This window comes from Lactuca virosa, chromosome 5 (genome assembly GCF_052849685.1).
Source record: "Lactuca virosa cultivar CGN04683 chromosome 5, Lactuca_virosa_CGN04683_v6, whole genome shotgun sequence".
In the NCBI taxonomy this organism is placed as follows: domain Eukaryota; kingdom Viridiplantae; phylum Streptophyta; class Magnoliopsida; order Asterales; family Asteraceae; genus Lactuca; species Lactuca virosa.
The window spans coordinates 271,943,119-271,964,027 of NC_136430.1; the positions used below are offsets into that span (position 1 = coordinate 271,943,119).

A 20,909-nucleotide genomic window follows, 5' to 3' on the forward strand; every position below is an offset into this window, starting at 1 on the left:
AATCAGGTCTAGATAGATCACTTGAAGACACATTTAAGGATTTGAAAAGCGACGTGTAATCAAACAACCAATCCGGACCCACTCTAGCGTCTGTCTCATTTTCTTCCAACCAACGCACGTCATAGGATTCTACAATCTGTTTGGTGTTCTTATTGTAGACTCTATAGGTAGTGCGAGCAGCATGCCCTACAAAATAGCAGTCATCGGCCTTGGCATTAAACTTCGGGTTGGCATCTAAGTGAAGGAGGGTGCAAGGACAGCCAAATACACGGAAATGACTGACTGATGGCTTGTGTCCATAGTAGATTTCATACGGAGTTTTCATCTGAGCTTTGTTGATAAGTACTCGATTTTGAACATAACAGGCAGTGTTTATTGCCTCAGCCCAGAAGAAAACTGGCAGCTTTGAATCACACAGCATTGTTCTTGCAGCGTCTTTTAGCGTTCTGTTCCGTCTTTCAGCAACACCATTTTGTTGAGGTGTATGAGCCGAACTAAATTGATGCAAAATACCCTTTTCCACGCAGAAATGATCGAGAACAGAATTCTTAAACTCTGTTCCTTTATCGGTACGAAGCGCCTTCACCCGATTGTTGGTCTGGTTCTCAACTAATACTATGAACTTCTTGATCAGTTCAGAAACTCCAGCTTTGTTGGATAGAAAGAAGACCCACGTAAATCGAGATAAATCATCAATTACAACCAGACAGTAAGAGCTTCTGTTTATGCTGAGAACATTTACTGGACCAAACAAATCCATATGAAGTAATTGAAGAACCTGGCTAATTGAATTGACCTGTTTTGGCAAGTGCGGCTTTCTATGATGCTTTCCTTGAGCACACGACGCACATTTATCAAATGTAATGAAGTCCTTGACGGGCAGCCCACGGACCATCTCATTCTTCGCAAGACGATTTAGGTTCTTGGCGTTAGCATGACCTAATCTTCGGTGCCACAGCATGGCAGTTTGCTCGGAGATTTTGGAGAAAATACACGTAACTTGTTCTGGAAGATTGCTACTCATATCGATGATATAGGCGTTCCCATCCCTTTTTGATTTTACAAGAATCCATTCTTCTGGGATGACAAAGTCTGGCTTTAGAATCATGCATTCCTTGTCAGTGAAATGCGTAGAATAGCCCTTGTCACAGATCTGAGAAACGCTTAACAGACTATGTTTCAACTCGGGAGCAAAATTGACATTTTCGAAACTTAAAACTCCATTTGAGACGGTTCCTCTTTGAGTGATTTTACCACCATCTCCACCCGCAAAAGAGACATATCCCCCATTAAATGATTGAATGTTCTGCAGTTGGGTGATATCTCCTGTCATATGCCGGGAACAGCCGCTGTCGACGAACCAGGGTCTGACGACATTTCCCCGCAACTGTCCCTGCAAAATGTGTGGGTTTAATTAGATTTGGGCACCCAGGTCATGACCTTCCTGGGTGATCCCGATGCCTTCTCAGATTTTTCATATTTAGATTTTTTTGAGGACACAAATGATGTATTGAGAGCAGGTTTGGGCAGCCATTTATAATTAGGTTTTCTAAATGTCCCAGTTGATTTAGTCATGGAGTGTTTATCAGTCTGCTTAACGCCTGTGTGACTTCTACCAGAGTTGGTTGAAGACCCACTGTGGCTTTGTGAGGAGCTTGACCTTGGCTTGGCTGTGCTCGTTTTTGGCAGACTGCCTGGGACATGGTGATTAAAAAACCTTTTATGTCTTTGAAAAACAGCCCGTTTTCTATTCCGTTCATCTGCCCAATCATCATTTCGAGAACGACTTCTATAGGAGTTTCTATTTAAAGACCTTCCTCTGAACTCGTTCTCTCCTCTTGGAAGGTTATAACTCACAAACATACGATTTTGACAATTTCTAGCAATATGACCACTAGTACCGCAATTAAAACAAATCTGCTTATTATTGTTATAGCTTGTACTACATTGATCAAATTTGTTTTCCCTACATGCACCCTTGCTTTTCTCACAAGAACAAGAAACATTATTAGGTTGTGAGGAAAGTGAGGGTGCGTTGGATGGGGAGGGTTGTGAGACTAGTGGTGTTTCAACATCTTTATCACAAACATTAAAATTGTCAACCACAATGTTCAAACCAGACTTTTTCAAAACATTCAAACCAGTATCAAAAGTCATAAAAACACCATAAAAAAAACATTGTCTTTAGTAATATCAGAAAACGTATTGTCTTTATTAAAAACTAAAGCTTCAGGTTTAGACTCGATTTTATTTTCAGAAACACATCCTTCAACTTCGTGCTTTGACTGATTTAAGGATTGATCTGCAGGAGAAGTAGAAATGTTAGTACTTTCAACATTAATAAATCCTCCCGAAATAAAACCGGAGGGCTTGCCATAAACCATAAATGATTCATTGGCAATCTCTTCTTTGGACAAAGGCTTGGGCACATATGAATGATTGAAGGGAGGGGGTACATGATTATACCCTAGACCTTTTGATTGATTCCTTTTAAACTGCATGCTTTGGTCTATCATATTTGCAACCACCTCACTTGAGAAGTCATATTTTCTAACATCAAGTTTGGCGGTTTCAAACTTTCCTTTCAAAGATTCAACTTCAGCCACTAGCTCAGCATTTTGTTTGACCACATAATCATAGTTTTCACATTTGTTATTGTAGTCTTCCTGGAGTCTCCTAAAGTCCTTAATTTTCGATTCCAATTGAGCTTTTAGTGGTTTTTGTCCTTTTCGAAGTTAGTACCCTTCATATCTAAGGTCTTCTACGTCTCTAATTAATTTTTCATTAAGATCACGAAGAATTCTAAGATTTTCTATTTCATTGCCTAATGTCTCAATTTTGTCATGTAAAGTTTTTACATAATCAATACAAGCCTGAGAGCATGATGGGAGACTTACCTTGGACGAATTAGGTTCATGAGAATAGGATATCATCAAAGCAAACTGTAGCTCCATCACACTGTCTTCAGCTGCTACAATCCCTGCTGGAGCATCATCCCTTACCTGTGCCAGATGAGCATTTTCTGGTCCAGATAAGTTGAGAGCTTGTATTTGATCATCCCAGTCGAAAGATTGCGCAACCATAGCCTTTTCATTGTTTGCTTGACCACTACTTCGGCTGTTTCCAACTGCAACCATCGTTCTGTCATTATTAGCTCTTCTATCAGGATGTGAGCAATCACGAGCAAAATGCCCTGGCTCGTGGCAATTGAAACACCGAAGCTTTCCCTTGTTGAATCCAACTTTCTTATCAGCACTCATTCCCCAGTTGTTCTTCCCTGTCTTTTTGGCAAATTGTTTTGCCCTAAAGACTGCCATGGCAATTTGCCACGTGATATCCATATCCTCAACGTCCTCAGGATGAATTTGATCAAGATCTGCAAATGACAATTGAGGTGGAAGCTCCCCAGCTACAAGTGCATTGTAGCAATTAACTAGCCCTGCTGCAAAAACAAGGTTTTCATCACCCTCCTTTCCTTTTGAAGAAGAGGCCACATTTGAAGATGAAGCAATTTGAGTAGACAAGAATGATTGACTTTGTGGGTAGGGCATGACTGATGCAGAGGAAGCCGATGAATGGGAGAGTGTCTGAGCTTGAGGAGAAGCATTGAGAGATAAACCTGCAGAGGAATAGGAGAAAGAAGAAAGAGCATTGTTAGTTGAAATGCCAAGATTGGCAGCTGAGTAGGAGTTCACATGATTGATCTCTCGCTGCTTGTCATCAATATCACATGCTTTGATGACAGCCATCACTTCAGCTAGAGAAAGGCGATTGAGATCCTTAGTCTTCTTAATGACCGCTACATTCATGTCCCAAGATTTTGGGAGGGCATTTAGCATCTTCTTATTTATTTCTAACTTTGTATAGAAGATCCCTACCACAGTCATTTCCGTATTAAGAGTGGTGAACCGCTGCAGTTGAGCCTCAAGAGTCTCTCCAGGCACATAGTTAAACATGTTGAATCGTTGCCTCAGCATATCTTGGCGACTCTCTCGCATGTCTTCATTTCCCTCATATACCTCAATAAGGGCTTCCCACAGTGCTTTAGTAGAAGTATACTCTCTGAACCCTTGAGCAATGTCTAGAGATAGGGCCATAGTCAAAATGGCCAATGCCTTTTCCTGTTCTTCTACACTCTCAAAATCTTCATCAGTGTAGTTCTCAACTTTCTTGTCAACCACCTGCCCCCCAACTGTATTGGTGATTCTGACTGGATCCTTTATGACACATTTCCAAATCTTGAAGTCTTTCATCTTTATGTATTTCTCAATTCTATATTTCCACTCAGGGAACCCATCAGCAGACATAAGCCTTGGAATTCGCGTGGTGGTGCCCATGACAGCATCGAGCTCTTGAAAATGGTTTTGATTTTGTGATTCCATTTTTAAGTTAAAAGTTAATTAAGATTTAAAAGTGAATAAAAATTAACTGTTAATAGAAATTTAATTTACTGCTGAAAGGGAGTTCACTGCCAGAAATCGTTTATTGCTGAAAAAGAGTTTGCGGCTGAGAAATAGTTTGCGGCCGTGAACTTAGTGATTTTTCGTTTCAGAAACTTTAACAGAGATTCAAGGAATTAATTTATTTTACTTTCAATTAATTTAATGTGGTTAAATTACGGTCTTCAAGATTAATCGACTTGCACCAAAATAAGGTTTACGGCCCAAGAATCTAGTCTTCACGGTTGATGAAGTTGACTGGTTTGCGGCCGTGAACTTAGTGTTTACGGCCGTAAGCTCGGACCGAGAACACAGAATCCTTGATTTTTGAATGTAACAATAAATCCCCTTTTCTGAAACACGTGAACTAGCACCAAATAGCGACTATAAACTGCCTTTGACGCCGGTCTTGCTCTGATACCAATTGTAAGGTCCAAAATCGGATCTTTCCAGTGATCAAAAGCACATAACAATCACACAAAGCGAAATAATAAGCAAAGAAGTAACAACCCAAGCTTGCATACGTTTTATAACCGTAAACGTCTGATAAAACTTGGTGGAACTGCAAAATACTAAAGGCATCAACCCACCTTACGTCTGACACAACCCTATATATATACACCCAAGACCGTGAAGAGTTTACGACCTTAAGGTGTTTACGGTCGTAAACTCAGTTACAACCGTAAACTGACAAAAATCTAATTACAAACGTACCCCTATCACTAACTGCAACACCTAGACCAAACCATTATTCTAAGCCTTTCAGTATTAAATCCATAGCTACCGAGGTTTATCTATACAGTACTAAATCCATAGCTACCAAGGTTTATATATACAATACTAAATCCATAACTACCGAGGTTTATCTATACAGTACTAAATCCATAGCTACCGAGGTTTATCTATACAGTACTAAATCCATAGCTACCGAGGTATATCTTTCGTCTCATCCTCAAACTTATCATTCATCACACACCAACTATTTCGTCTACCCATGTTCTACCCAACATATTTGTAGATATAAAATACTTACACAGTTTAACTCATTTAAAACCTATATAAAACATCCATACCACGCTTATCTCAAATAAACCACTATATAAACACATAACACTTATTTCGTAGCAAATACTTAATATTTATGTGTTAGAAGAAAGTAACCACACACTCACACATATAAACAACAATATACTTAATACATTCAAACAATACTTGTATTATTATCGTGTTTATGAAAGGGACTATACACTCACTTGATCAGAAGATGATCGGACAATACTACGACTTGTAAAAGTAGTATTCTTCGGTAAAACCGGGATCACTTCACACACCGGGTTTCTCGCGGACATAGCTTCGGCTCGGAAACTCTTTTCTTCTCGGGATCTTCGGGCTTCGGGACTTGCTTCGGGTCTCGGGGTTGATACCGGGGCTTCGGGGGTATTTCTTTGCACGTAAATCGATGCAATACAGGAGAGAGATGAGAGAATGAGCAACCAAACTCGGCTGGCCCTTCAAATCTATTTATAGGGCAAAATTAGCCCTTGCCACGTCGTGGCACCTTTTTCCACATCGTGGGCTTGATCGTCACTGCATGCGTCATCGCAAGTTGCATCTGGGGGACTCCCGGAGGCGTCAGAAGACTTGCCACGCCGTGGCACTGCTTGCCACGTCGTGGTATCTGACAGTTTTGGGGTTTCGCGCCCCGAACTTCATAAATTCATAACTTTCGCATACGAACTCCGTTTTCGACGATCTTTATATCGACGCGAAGGTGAGATTATGCTCTACAACTCTCGTTTAGACTGTGTTGGCTAATTTTGACTTTATTTTTAATATAATGTAAATATATTACTTATATATTATTTTTAGTAGGCCGGGACAGGAAAACTCCGTTCGAAATTCATAACTCCTTCATCTGAACTCCGTTTTTGTCTGTCTTTTTATCGTTGGACTACTATCGACGAGATCTTCGACTCTCGTTTAGATTTTTTCGGTTAAGAATCACTCGATCTCATATTCGAGTATTCGGGCTGCATACCGCTATGTCGAAACTTCGGAAAATCATAACTTCCTCATACCAAGTCAGATTTGGGTGTTCTTTTTATGCACGCTCTCGGTTTAACATATTCTACGACTTTAGTTTAGATCACTAAGGCTAAATATTGCTCTAACGTAAATTCACTTTTTACGTCATTCAGCGTCGTGCCGGTTCTGTCGCGAAACTTCGACAGGTCATAACTTCTTCGTTATAACTCGGATTTCGGCGTTCTTTATATATTCGGAAACCTTGTAACATATACTACAACTTAGTTAAGATTAATCCTTCTAAATAATCTTCCATAAAAAAGTCATTTTTGATGCTTATCGTCTCTAAATTGACTAGCCCGGATCTACGGGCGTTACACCCATGCAAGAGAAATAAGGTCTTAATGGATTAAGACCAAGCATTTAGGACTTTATGGACGTCCAAAGTAATAAAGTTCGTGACTTTATGGAACCTGGGCATGTTAGGCCTCTAGATCTGAGATTAGGACTTAAGTGCTTAAGCCATTAAGCACTTAATAAGGTTTTGCCTAGTTATGGAGTACGCCCATCGTAAATCCAGTACGCCCAGCGTACTGGGTCAACCACCCCGATGGTGGTCAACATCTGGTCGTGTACACCCCGCGTACCAGAGGAGTACGCCCCGCGTACGTCCTCTGTTGGGCCATTGACATTTGGGCTTCGGGTATTGGGCTGTTTATGGACTAAAGGGACTTGGGCCTTTGCTGGACTTAGTAAATAAGATGTTTTGGGCCAGTGAGTGGTAGTGGATCATGGGGTTAGGCCCAATAAGGAGGTTGGGCCCAATTTAGTAAATTGGGCCAATAGTGGACTTATGTATATGGACTTCCAAGTTGAGGGAGTGGTGTGGGACTTTGGCCAACAAAAAGGGAATGGACTTAATGAGTTATGAGGACACTTAGTCAAGGGAGTAATGCTGGGTATTAACCTAGTATTTATTATTATGTGACAGTTCGGGATTCCCGGTGAGACAGCAGTCAGAGAATTACAGTATTTCAGCACTACTTGCGAGGTGAGTTTTCCTCACTATACTCAAGGGTCTAAGGCACCAAGGTCGGCCCTTTGGATTGTTATCTGGTTATGTTATGCTAGTATGATCTGTTAGATCGGTATCCTAGAGGGTAGGATAATATTAAATGATATGTGGTATGATCTGTTAGATCGGCATCCTGGTAGATAGGATGGTGTTATGTGCTACATAGTATGATCTGTTATATGTGCACATGTTTGTTTAACGGTTGAGGCTTATCTGCTTTGTGCGAAGGCCAATAGACCTGGGAATTCCAACCTGTAGGTTGTGGGCCGTGAGTATTCAATCCCGAGGATGATTGGACTCGTAGTGTGTGGGCATTCCAACCTGTTGGTTGTGGGCCTGAGGTATTACATCCCGATGATGATTGGACCCATAGTATGTTGGCATTCCAACCGGATGGTTGAGGGCCTAGGGTATTCCAACCTGATGGTTGACTGGACCCATAGTATGTTGTTTACGATTATATGTGTATTATTGTGGGTATGGGTATTTTGGGGGAACTCACTAAGCTTCGGGCTTACAGTTTCAGTTTATTGTTTCAGGTACATAAGGGGATCGCGGGAAGGCGAAGGCGTGATGTCATTAAAATCAAATTAAACAAAAATTAATTTATGAATTATTTCAGATTTCAGTTTTGCAATTAAAGAAGAAATATTTTGAAACTACTAAAATTATGAAATTAATCACACAGAAAATTAAATTAGCAATTTAACGATTTATACTTTAGTAATCATCACAACTTGCAAACATCTTAAAACTACTAAGTTTATGAATTAATCACACTAAAAACAACATATATCCAAAGATTTTACGCAAATTATACAACTACGCTTCCAAATAGGACCAATTCATGCAACTTTTTAACCTATAATAACTTATTTACATGGTATGATACAAGTTCGTTTTTGACAGATCAATTGGTTGTTTACATGATGTGACACAAGTTCATTCTTGACACATCAACTATTTAGTTGTATTTTAATGAATAAAAATAAAAAATTTAAATATGTTGTCTATGTTCTGTCTTCTTTGTAGAATTGTACGATTTTATAGGGTGTATGATATGAGGGTAAAATTTCCATTGTTCTTAGGGTTAGGATTCTTAAGAGGAGAACTTAAATTGGTTAAATATGAGTAATTTACATGTTAATAATGATACATTCGATTATATCTAGCTAAGTTATGAATTCCATAGAAAGTAGTTTGATATACCTTGAGTGCGCTAAAATCAAAGTACTTGAATAATGTGTATTAGTGGATTACGAAACATGGAAAATTGATATATTTACTATGAAGGAATTATATCACCTTAATATGTAAAAGTTGTATTTATTTCAGAGTATGGGTGACAATTCATGATATAACACGACAAAAATATACGCTACGAAACGAAATTATGATGAAATTGAAATTTGAATTCTTGTTCGTGTCAAGTGTAAAAAACAACATGTTGTATCGTGTTGTGTTCATGTTCAAAATTCAACACGAAATAAACACGATTTAGCATTTATTTGTCGTGTTTTTCTTGTTTGTTGTGTTTATCGTATTATATGTGATTAAATATTAATTAAATAAACTAATTACTATTTTATGTTATCTTTATAGTGTCGTGTTGTCTTTTTCATTTTTAAATTGGTTTGTTTTTGTGTTAGTTAGAGAACACAACATTGTGTCATGTTGTGTTACATAAAACATTGTTGTGTCGTGTAAGAGAAAAACACGATACAATTATCCGATTTGTCACCCATATTTCATATTATGATTCCTAAATTGAAAGTACAATGACTAAATTGAAAAGTAGCGCACAGTGGAAAATATCTTATTAGGCTCCATAGTTATTAAAATTAACATAGAATAAAATGACAAAGTTAAGAAACAAGTAATGGTGATGATAATATTGGTAATGTAGTAACCATTTGAGATTGTCATATGATATTTATTCATATAATAACCTCAAAATAAGGAACAAAGTCAGGCTTGTAGCTCAAGGTTTTTGTCAGCTTGAAGGGTTAGACTATGATGAAACATTTGCTCCAGTTGCAAGACTTGAAGCAATCCGTATGTTTCTAGCTTTTGCCTCATTCAAAAACTTCAAAGTCTACTAAATGGATGTCAAGACTGCATTTCTACATGGGGTTCTTCAAGAAGAAGTCTTTCAAAAACAACCTCCATAGTTTTAAAATAAAGAGCTTCCAAATCATGTGTTTCGTCTTGATAAATCTGTCTATGGCTTAAAGCAGGCTCCCAGGGCACGGTATGACACGTCGGCAAGCTATCTTCTCTCAAGAGGATACAAACGAGGAAAGATCGATAACACTCTGTTGATAAAGCAATCAGGAATCTCATATCATTCTTGCTCAAGTGTATGTGGACGATATCATATTTGGATCCACTAATAAGAAGCTAAGTTCAAAATTTGCAGAGGTTATGGCCAAGAAATTCGAAATGAGCATGATGAGTGAACTAAATTTCTTTTTGGACTTGCAGGTCAAACAACTAACTGACGGTATTTTTGTTTGTCAAGCTAAATATATTGCAGATATATTGAAGAAGTATGGTTTCACCGATTGCAAACCGGCAAAGACACCAACGTCTTCATCAGCGTCTATTGGCACTGATCCAAGTGGCACTGATATGAATGAAACTCTGCTTTGAGGAATGATAGGCTCTATACTCTACCTTACAGCTAGTCTCCCTAACATTATGTTTGCCACTATATTGTGTGCTTGCTATCAGACTAGTCCTAAGGAATCTCATCTTCATATTGCCAAGAGGATCTTCCGGTACTTAAAACATACACCCAATCTTGGGTTATGGTATCCTCGTGACTCTGAATTCAAGTTGGTGTGTAACACCGTAAATTTTCAAATAATTTTTTCATTTAAAAACACATGCCACATTTGCTCAAAAATCACAAGTATCAATTTATCAACATATTTCAAAAGTTGTTTATCACAAATCCAGGATCCTCCAATAATATATCTCTACTCAGATGTGTGTACAATCGAGCCGACGCCTTCCCGCGATGTTGATAAGAACCTGAAACACATAACACATAACACGGTAAGCACGAAGCTTGGTGAGTTCCCCAAAATACCACGCACAAATAATTAGCCACTCGAGGCTATAGCTCTGTAAGACCTTCTGGTCAATGTGTCTCAGTGGGACCTTCCAGTCCCACAACTCTGATGGACCTTTCGGTCCTAGCCATGATGACCTTCCGATCCTAACTCTGTAGACCTTCCGGTCCTAACTCTGTTGACCTTTCGGTCCTAGCTTTGTAAGCATCAGGATATAGCATATACATATCACATAAACAAAAACATAATACTACATAACTCATGTAAACACATAAGACCCTCTGGTCATGCATAGTCACCACTCTAGGTAAGGTATAGTGAGAAAACTCACCTCGAGGCACGCAAGCAATTATCCCTGTACTCAAATCTCGAACTAGCCGCCGCCTAACACATAGGGTAAATATTCTCTAATTAATACTTGATTCTTAAATCTAAGTAAACCAAAGGTTACTCTTTCTCTCTCTAACTCCGGAAGTGGGTAAAATATCATTTTACCCTTCAATGGTCTCCATTACTCAGGTTTGACCAACTAGAAGTCAAACTCGAGTCAACAGTCCTTGCTTGACCCGACTCGTCGAGTGCACTCATGCAACTCGTCGAGTCCGCTCTTTTCCTTGGAAGTCTCAAGAAAGTCCAGCTTAGCTCGTCGAGTTAACCCCCAACTCGCCGAGTTATCGCATGATCAAACTCATCGGGACAACCCTAACCGACTCGTCGAGTCAGTTCATGGACTCGGCGAGTCCCTTCAGTCTGTTTTCTCATTCAGACATTTTAAGGCAGATCTACTACCCTAAACTCTAGATCTAGCCTCCCAAGGATCGAATGTCACGTAAAGCTTCAATCTTTACGTTCATGCATGGCATACTTGCTCCATAATGCCAATACAAGTTCTAATAAAGGTTACATGCTCAAGGTCTTGTCTCTAACTCAATAAAGTTCGGGTCGTTGGGCTCACAAGGCCTCCTACAACTCAAATATGAGGTTTCAACCTCAATCATGCTCAAAGATCACAATGACACCAAAAAGAATGGGAGAAACCCTAGAAACTCCCCTAAACCAAAATCTTCATAAGGAGATGACCAAGTTAGCATCTTTTTACCTCCAACTGAAGCAAAACTCTGAAAAACCTCTAGATCCAAAGCCTCCTCTTGAACCAAGCTTTGATGCTCTCCACTTCTCCTTCAACAATGCACTAAAATCCACAAGATTAGCCTCTTTCTCACTCTCCACCTCAAATGGACGATTAGGGTTTCTCTCAAGGAAGTAGGGTGACTGGTGAGGCGCATATGGGGCTATAAGTTCGCTTATATAGGCCCCAACCCCAGGAAATTAGGGTTTCTCTGCCCAACACCTACTCGGCGAGTCGATTTCTGACTCATCGAGTCCATTCATTAATCCCACGTGGACACTCGACTCTACTCGACGAGTTGGACTCACAACTCGCCGAGTCACTCCATGAATCTTAAGATTAATCACACAATAATATACCTGAAAGTCCGGATGTTACATGGTGGGATACACTGACTCTGATCATTGTGGGTGTGGTATTGATTGTAAAATCACTTCAAGAGGAGCTCAAATGCTTGGAAATAGATTGGTAAGTTGGTCCAACAAAAAGAAAACATCAGTGTCTTGTTCTACCGCTGAGGCTGAATATGTTGCCGTTGGAAGGCGTTGTGCCCAAATTCTATGGATTTAGAATCACCTCTTGGAGTATGGTCTGAACTTCTCAAAGACACCCATTTGCTGTGATGACATCAATACCATTTAGATGATTCAAAATCCTGTGCAACATTCCAAGACCAAGCACATCAACATTCGCCACCATTTCATCAGGGACATAGTTCAAAGGGGAAAAATGGAATTGTTCAATATTTCATCCACTGATCAACTAGCTGACATCTTCACCAAGCCATTGGATGAAAAAAGTTTGAACAAATTAATTGCTGATCTTAGCATGCTTTCTATGGTTTAATTGTTAATTAACTTCTTTTCGATCTTATGGAAAACTAAAAAACAAAGTGCTTCTTTCATTATGAATGAAAAGTCTTACATTTAGTATTTACATGTATTCCTTTTCAAACCTATCTAAGATTTTTTTGCATCTTATTTGAAAGGATTGAAGCTGTCTTGAAGGATCTTAATGCTCTTGGTATTGAGAAAAATAGTGGCATCGTGTCCTTTTCGTCTTACGGATACCCTCTTTCTCCTCCACTCACTGTTATGGATGCAAAGAGCAATCGTCAAAGCAGTAAGTCTTAGCTTCATCTACTGACTCATAATCCAATAAAACCTCGTATTCACTCATGTTGATCTTGAAGACACGATGTTTTTATGGATTCAAGTCAGTTAACTCGTTGGTTACAAATACTTATCTTTGCTTCTCTCTTTCCCTTGATCAAGCTTGAAATCCATCTGTGACGCTTTAATGATAAAATACTTCATCAATTGTGAGTTGCTTGATGATGTACTTACCTTTGTTTTCTCTCTTTTATAACTGAAATTTCAAGTGGTAGATATATCGGAAAATGGAAGGGAATTAATGACCATTCAATTCCAAAGATTTGATGGATCAAGTCTTTATCACTTTTCTGAAAAAGTTGCACATTTTTTTGTTTAAACTATTTCTTGTTTGACTAATTCTTTTGTTTGTATTCTTATATTATTCTCTTATACCATTCTATATAAAAGGAATCTGAAGGTGGCAAGTTTGAGCCTAGTATGCAACTTTTGACACATCATTGTCCCTAAAAGCATGCTGATGTATGTGACTAAATATCTCTAAGTCTCTCATCAGCGAGACCATCTGCTAATAACATTGATTCACCCTCTCACGCTGATTGTCTAGCATTGTCTAAACTCTCAGAAGTGAGATAGCTTGTTCCAAATGAAAAATATTAATAAAAAGGATAGGGTGTTTATTATTTTTTAAGTTAATCATCTTTACCTGACCCTGTCCCTGGAAGCATGCTTGTCGTATGCATCAAGTCTCATATTTTGCTGAAACATTGAGCATAACCCAATAACTTACCCTGATTGCATAATCATCAGCATAAGAGATACTTCTCAGGTCCTTAAATGACAAAGGGTTGTTAATGTCCATGACCTACTAGTTTGAGGTAGACATGGTGCCATTATGAATTAACAGTGAATCTTTGATTCTAGATTAAAACTTACTTTATGATACAGAAGTTTAAACCACTTCCTGTTGATGAGTTAAACTGTTAATGATTCACGCTGATTTCACCTCAGCATGAATGAAACAATCCATTCTTGCCCTCACATTCTTCTTTAAAGTTTTATGATTCAGCGTAATGTACCATACGCTGATGAGAGCTTGGCAAATCTGTGTCGATGGGTATATCATTGTTTGTGATGTATTACACGTACCTATCCATTCTTGCCATTTTTCTTCTAATAAAAGAGATTTTTGATTCAGTGTATGAAACCACACGCTGATGAGATCTCGAAACACTATGTCAGTGAATGGTAGTTTTAACCCACGCTACCAGGAGACATCACAATCTTACTAGACTACAAGTTGATATTCTATTCTTCTCAAGGTTGTAGAAGTCGTTACTCGGTATCTGTTCGGCCGACTACCGAGTAACGAGTACCCGGGAGTACTCGGGAGTACTCGGATTCGGTATTTCATGTAGAAATATTTTTAGGGAAATTATAAATGTCAAAATCATAAGTTAAAATCACAAGTTGATAGAAATAATCACAAAATTAGATATATGTGAATACATAAAAACCGAAAAACACATAATGGTCTCACTTCGTGAATAATTATTGAAAATTTAAGATATATATGTAGTAATAATCACATGTGTGTGTTAAATAATAAATCATTAAGTATATTATACATATTAATCACCGAGTTGACCGAGTTTTACAACATTGCTCAGTATATATACTACATTAGGGCTAACCCTAATGCAGTGCTAGTGTTGGTGGCTTTGTGTCAATTATCTTTGTGGCAAACCTCGTCTTCTTGGTGAAAACAAAACCTCTTTTCTCTGTGAAAGGAACATTTGAAGTAATCCTTGTGTCATTTATTTTCTGTTTCATTCGTACTTGAAGTGTATCTGATCATAATACAAACCTTCAGATCCACGTACAAGAACATCTTAGCAACCGAACCAATATGATTTTGAGAGATCTCTAACCAATTTAAAATCACTTTCTAAGTCCTTGTTGCGACCTCACATTTAACAAACATATGATCGAGTTGCTAGACCCCCAATTCGCATATGACATAAATAATGGTAGGGACATCCATTCCAACGGTGGAAAAATTGAAATTCGTTGGAATTCTATCACCCATCACACGCCAAATAAAAAATATTTACCTTCCAAGGTATAAACGAGTTCCACTCTCGTAGCTTCACCCACTTAGCATCTTCACAAATTGTTTTGTTTTTATTAAGCCTCACCCCACATCTTCACTAGTGGTTGACGTTTGCATCTGCAGTTCCACCTTAAGGCTTCTCTTTGTTAACTTCGCCATGAGATAAGTCTCCACTTCTAGATAGGGCATAAATGTGGACAATGATGCATCGGGAAGGAAGACAATGGTACGAATGTGAAGACTTTTCTTATTCTTGGTTTGGGATATGCTTGCAAGCAATGTGTATGTGTGTGTGTGTGTGGGGGGGAGGTGATTTAAAAATAGTAAAAGCTTTTAACAAAAGTTTTAAAAAAAAAAAAAAAAACACCGAAAATAACAAAAAAAAATATGGTAACTTTGTATCTGACAACACATTTCTATTGAACTTATTATACGGACTATTGATGCAACAAAATGATAGATTAAGGATAAAAGATGCATGGAAGAAAAAAACCATGGATTTTAAATTTGTGATTTGTATTTTGTAATTTTCACCAAACCACATGCAACAATTATGCAATTCTTTCTCTTAAAATTCACATATGATATGAGGTGCAATTTGCGATGATATGTACTAATGTCCTTAACCTGCACTACATGACTTCGTCGACCCTTTTTATTTATGTGGTAAAAAGAGCTCAGTCAATTCGGATTCATCAACCCAAACTTCTACAATCTTAAGTCTATTGTTTTCGGATAACATCTTCTTTTCTTCTGCTTCTTTAATCATTGCGACATCTTTGGCTTTACCCCATAGTACCACATACAATCCTATTATGACTCCAATTGCACCTATCACACTATAAAAATGGATGTTTTGTTATTATATGAAAAGAATAAAAAAACACTTGGTATCAAAATTGTAGAAGAATAAAATAAAAACAAAAATAAAATTGTCGACTTTAAAAAGTAGGCAACTATTCTTTTGTAACATTTTAGGTGTCAAACCACATCATATAAACTTTCAATGTGATTACGTCGCTAACTACTTTGATGCTTGAACTTGGCTATTTCTCTTTTTATTTTATATTTTAGCATGTTTTTTTGGTAATCAAAATTTATGTAACAATAGATTAAAGTTCATATAACGTCCATTTACCTTCCAACGTATATTTGTTCTTGTAAAAATATAGAAGCGAGGATGGTGACAATGATTGTGTTCAAAGGATTGAACATTGCTGAAAATACTGGACCCCTTCTTTCGATGACCCATGCTTGTGCACATATGGAAATCCCTGAACCAACAATACCCGAATCATCAAAATGGTCACAAAGATATATCACCTTCAGTTTTCAAACACAAAATATAACATTTTTATTTGAATATCAAACGAATGTCATTACCGCATATAAACAAGTGCTAAGTTGCAAATATGATTTGATTTTCCATGCATCCAAGTATGGATCTGTAAACAACGTAACCACCGCACATTGCATTGTCCCAATAAAACACATCCAGGCCGATAAAGATAAGGGGTCTGCAGTGTTGGATATTGGCTCTTCAAACACACACACCAAACTCACGTTAATGTATGAAGACCAAAACTCACTCTTTATTCATGGGAAAGGAGGGTTATAAATAGCCTTACATAGACACCAAAGAAACAGAAAGACAAAAGCAATAAGATACTACCTAGTTAGTCAAAAATGAAGGCCAACACAATCTTTGGTAATCTGAAATTCTACCCACTAATTTGGACTACTGCCAACTAGCTTTTACATTGATCAAGAAAGCAAAATACTAAAATTCTCTTAAGTAAAATGCACGTGGGCTATGACAAACCGATTAACCCAACATGCAGGTTAGTTTCGTGTGACTGATATCTACAATATTTAACAAATTTCATAACATTCATTGTAACAGAATTCAAATCATATGTATAGTTTTTTTTTAACATACATTTCATTATAGTGTTAGATTTTTTTTTTTTTTTTGGAACTGCAAACTAATCTATTATAGTGTTAGACGTATACCTGTATTATTAGCCAAAATGACCAGCAACAACAGGCAACAAAGAGACATAAGCAACCCAGAAGCCAAACTTTATCACTTTCGGTTGCATTTAATGATGAAGAATTCGATGAAGGCAAACGTGCATTTATAAGCTTGGCGCCTTTGATGTTAGCCTTCATCTTGTGAAAATTTGTTTAAGTTAAAATCTTGTAGTTCTAATGTTAGCCTTCAATGTTGCAATGCTTCATATTTCAGAAAATATGATTGAGGGAAAAACTGAAAAGATGATGTGTTTGATATTAGTGTTTTGAGAATGTTTGATCTGATTCAATTAAATATGAAAGTATGACATTTCTAATTGTTTTGTTCATTTTTCATGCCACTTTGCATCATATGTACTACTTTAGTGGATAGATAATTTAGGCTTTCATCCTTAGCCATGAAAGTCAAGTGGTTGGGCTCTAACTGCATATAAAGTTCCTATTTTTTTGAACCCAAAATTGCACCACCTCTATATGGTTATCCTTAAATCTTCATCTGTTGGTAAGTGGTTATTTTAAAAAAAGATATGGTGAAATTGAGTAAACAAACTTTATTCCAATAATTAGTGATTGGAGGTAGTCACCAACATAGATTTGTGATTTTAGTTAGCAAATGGGAAAAGCATAATAAAATTGTATATTATGTTTACTGATTGTAATTGTGGCAGCTTCCATATGGTGGTCTATTTTTTATACCAATAATTGAGCATTTTTTTCATTTATGTAGTGTGAAATAAATAAAAATGGACTGGTATACATATTTCTTTTTTATGCAGCTTATGTAGGAATTGCAACTGTGGCAGGTTCCATATGGTGGCGTATTTACTCAAGTCAATAATTTGTTAATGGATTTGTCATATGAGAAACACAAGACTCTCTCACTAGAAAATTTAAGTAAATCTCTTTTCTTATCTGTTGTTTTAGACATGTTATAGTAGAATTTTTTTTATTCTCTATCTTTTAAGCTCTTATTCCATAAAAGTTGACTGATTGACTGAATACTTTTCATTATCCATATTAATTTTATAATTAATTTTAATATGTTTAGTTTTTTACTATTTTAGGTACAGATTGTCCAAATTAAAAAGGTGGTGCCTGCTAAACTAATTTTAGCTGGAATGATCATCACTCTTGATATGGAATGCGTTTAAAGCAAAAGGTTGTTAAAAATTTTAGTAGGAACCATAAAGCATTACTCTATGGAGGGGAGACATCGATAAAACAAGAAAGAGCTCAAAGTTACTAACGAGAAGTAGCAAAAAACAGAAGAAGATATGCAAAAATCACAAACTTTATGATCTTGAAGTTCTTAGACTTTCAAAATGTACCCTGCCCTTCTGATGTAGATGAAGATCCTATACACAAGGATAAAACACATCTATCGGATCCCGATCATTAGTCAATATCTTTCTTTAAAGTTCGGTATTATTTTTCACATCTACTTTACTTATTAGTGATTTTATTGTTAGTCGATTATAGTTAATCATTTTAACTTTTAGATTTGAAGGTGTTCGAATATTATTCATTTATTTATACTAGTTTTTTGTTTTGTGTATTTACATGAATTCCAATGTATATACTAGTAGTTATAAAATCTATATAGGAAATAAAACTTGCTCCGTTTTCAACTATTATTGTTGCTGAATATCGGTCTTAGATATTAAATATTAGTCCTAGAAATGACATATCGTAGACTGAACGTATCAGTCATAGTAATCTTTTTCAGTTAAAAAAATCATATTCGGGACTAAATCACATTCTATCACACATGACATGTAAATATATAACGGGGATCTAGATGAATTTTAATAGAGACCAATATATATCATCAAAGATTGATATCTAGTCCCTAAGTATCAAGGACTAATATGACATAAAATTTGACCAAAAAGGAAACATGTTAGAAACAAATGGGATAATATCAAATACTAATATTTAGTCCCTGAAAGATATTATCAGGGACTGATATGTTATAAATGATGACCCAGAAGAAACATATCGGAGACTAAATGAGATTGTATAAGGGACTGATGTTCAGTCCTTAAAAGATAACATCAAGGACTGATATTATATAAATCTAGGGACCCAAAGGAAATATATCAAAGACCGACCAAGATAGTCTTAAAGGCTGATTTTCAGTCTCTAATACGAACACGTATCAGGGACTGATTTTCAGTCCTTGATACATAAAATATTTGTTATCTAAGACTAGCTCTCGGGGACTAGCTGGGGACTAGTGAAATCAGTCATCGATGCGTATCAAAGACTGATTATTAATCAACAGAGACTGATTTTTTCAGTCTTTGATACCATTTTTTCTTGTAGTGTGGCCACTTATAATGTTTTGAACTAGTTGTGAGACCCATGTATTACATGGGTCAATATATATATATATAAATATATATATATATATATATATATATATATATATATATATATATATATATAATAACTTTGAACTTATAAGAAAATAAGAAAAATAATGAATTATAATGATAATGTTTTTTATCTTTTAAATTTAAACAAATAATTTATATAAATAAACAAAAAACTAATAAGTTTTAATTTTAAAAAAATTTGAAATTAAAAGGAAAGTTGCCACTGATATCAATTTATTTCTACATTTATTGCAATTTTAATTAAAATGTTATGTGAAATAAAAAAAAAAAACTTATAAAATAACATATGCAAAAAGAAAAAAAGTTAATTCAAAAGTACCACAAATCACATTTGACAAATTAAATGAAAGTATGACGAGTAACAAAAAAGCATTCATTTATTAGAGTAGATTATAAAAAATTACCTTTAATACATGGAAAATGCATCCTTAAATATTTTTAAAAAATAAGTTTTCAAAAATGCAATTCGATAAAAACAATGAGTTTGAAGTTTCCAATAAAAGCAATTATCTATATCACTTTGTGTTAGAAAATAACTTTTTGAAATTTAAGTGAGTTCAAAAATTCTATTAAAGTTATTTCCGAAATAACTTTATGTTATTAAATCAAATTTCAAAAACCAAAATTTTATATTTTGAGATGGAAAAGATATAAACATGACATATGGAATAACCTAATGGGTTAAAATTGTAAATATATAGGGACTATTTTGTAAATCTAAAAGATTCGTGTGATGGTTCTGGGCCAACAACCCCAGTTATATGCAAAAGCTTTTTAAAACAGCACCATTTTTGTGCAAAGGAATTAACGTTTTCGCAAAAGCTCTCATTTTTAGCCGACCCTACACGCTACATATTTTTTTTTTTTAAAAAAAAAAAAAAAAAAAAAAAAATGAATTACCCGATCAAGGCTGCAATGAAGATCAACGAAAAGCTCTTCCATCCCATAGAACTACTCTCTGATTTATTCCTATATACATGGACAAATAACAAATTTCAGAACTAGAAATCTTATTATATGAAAACACGTTGACAAATTTTGAGAAGAAATTTATGCATGTTGAACCAAGATTATGTCAGAAGCTACCTAAAAAAGTAAGCAACAGGAGCGATGAATAATGTTCCGAAAGCCTGTCTATAGAAAACAAAAACTCTAGGACTCATTCCATGCAAGAGAGAAGCTCTAGCAGATATGTACATTATTGCATATGTAAACTGCAACACCACCATAACCATCACCGGCCTGTAATGCTCTATCGACCCCATTGAAGCTTATGATCAGGTTTGTAGAGTTGAGTTATTACTCTACGTAATATTGAAACTTTGGTGTCCGAAGAGAAGCCTTTAAATATATACAATTACAAAAAGTGATCAGGTGTTTGGCATTTGGGTCCCCAATCTCTAAACGTTTGCAATTTCAGTCACTCGTACTTCTGAATACTAAAAGTCATTGATTTATAGATTAAAACTTTCATGTGGTGCATGACTATTGCATCTTCTTTTCCAA

At 36.3% G+C, this 20,909-nt stretch overlaps 1 protein-coding gene across 1 annotated transcript; it reads right to left on the minus strand.

The window, feature by feature from the left end:
• Positions 1-15,451: 15,451 nt before the first annotated feature.
• LOC145112744 (WAT1-related protein At4g30420-like) lies at positions 15,452-20,780 on the minus strand. The gene is made up of 8 exons (XM_079048877.1): positions 20,490-20,780; positions 20,304-20,372; positions 20,249-20,251; positions 17,190-17,205; positions 16,978-17,142; positions 16,356-16,506; positions 16,109-16,262; positions 15,452-15,809 (listed from the first exon to the last, which is right to left on the minus strand). The coding sequence occupies exons 1-8, from the start codon at positions 20,666-20,668 to the stop codon at positions 15,626-15,628; spliced, it is 921 nt and encodes a 306-aa protein (XP_078905003.1). The 5' UTR covers positions 20,669-20,780; the 3' UTR covers positions 15,452-15,625.
• Between the last annotated feature and the right edge of the window lie 129 nt (positions 20,781-20,909).

Bases quoted from the DNA above. Each gene is read 5' to 3' on its own strand.
- LOC145112744 (XM_079048877.1), bottom strand. From the start codon at position 20,668: ATGGGGTCGATAGAGCATTACAGGCCGGTGATGGTTATGGTGGTGTTG. The intron at 20,373-20,489 runs GTAGCTTCTGAC...CCATGTATATAG, and splicing joins CCTGTTGCTTACTTTTTTAG to GAATAAATCAGAGAGTAGTT. The intron at 15,810-16,108 runs GTAAATGGACGT...CCATTTTTATAG, and splicing joins GAACAAATATACGTTGGAAG to TGTGATAGGTGCAATTGGAG.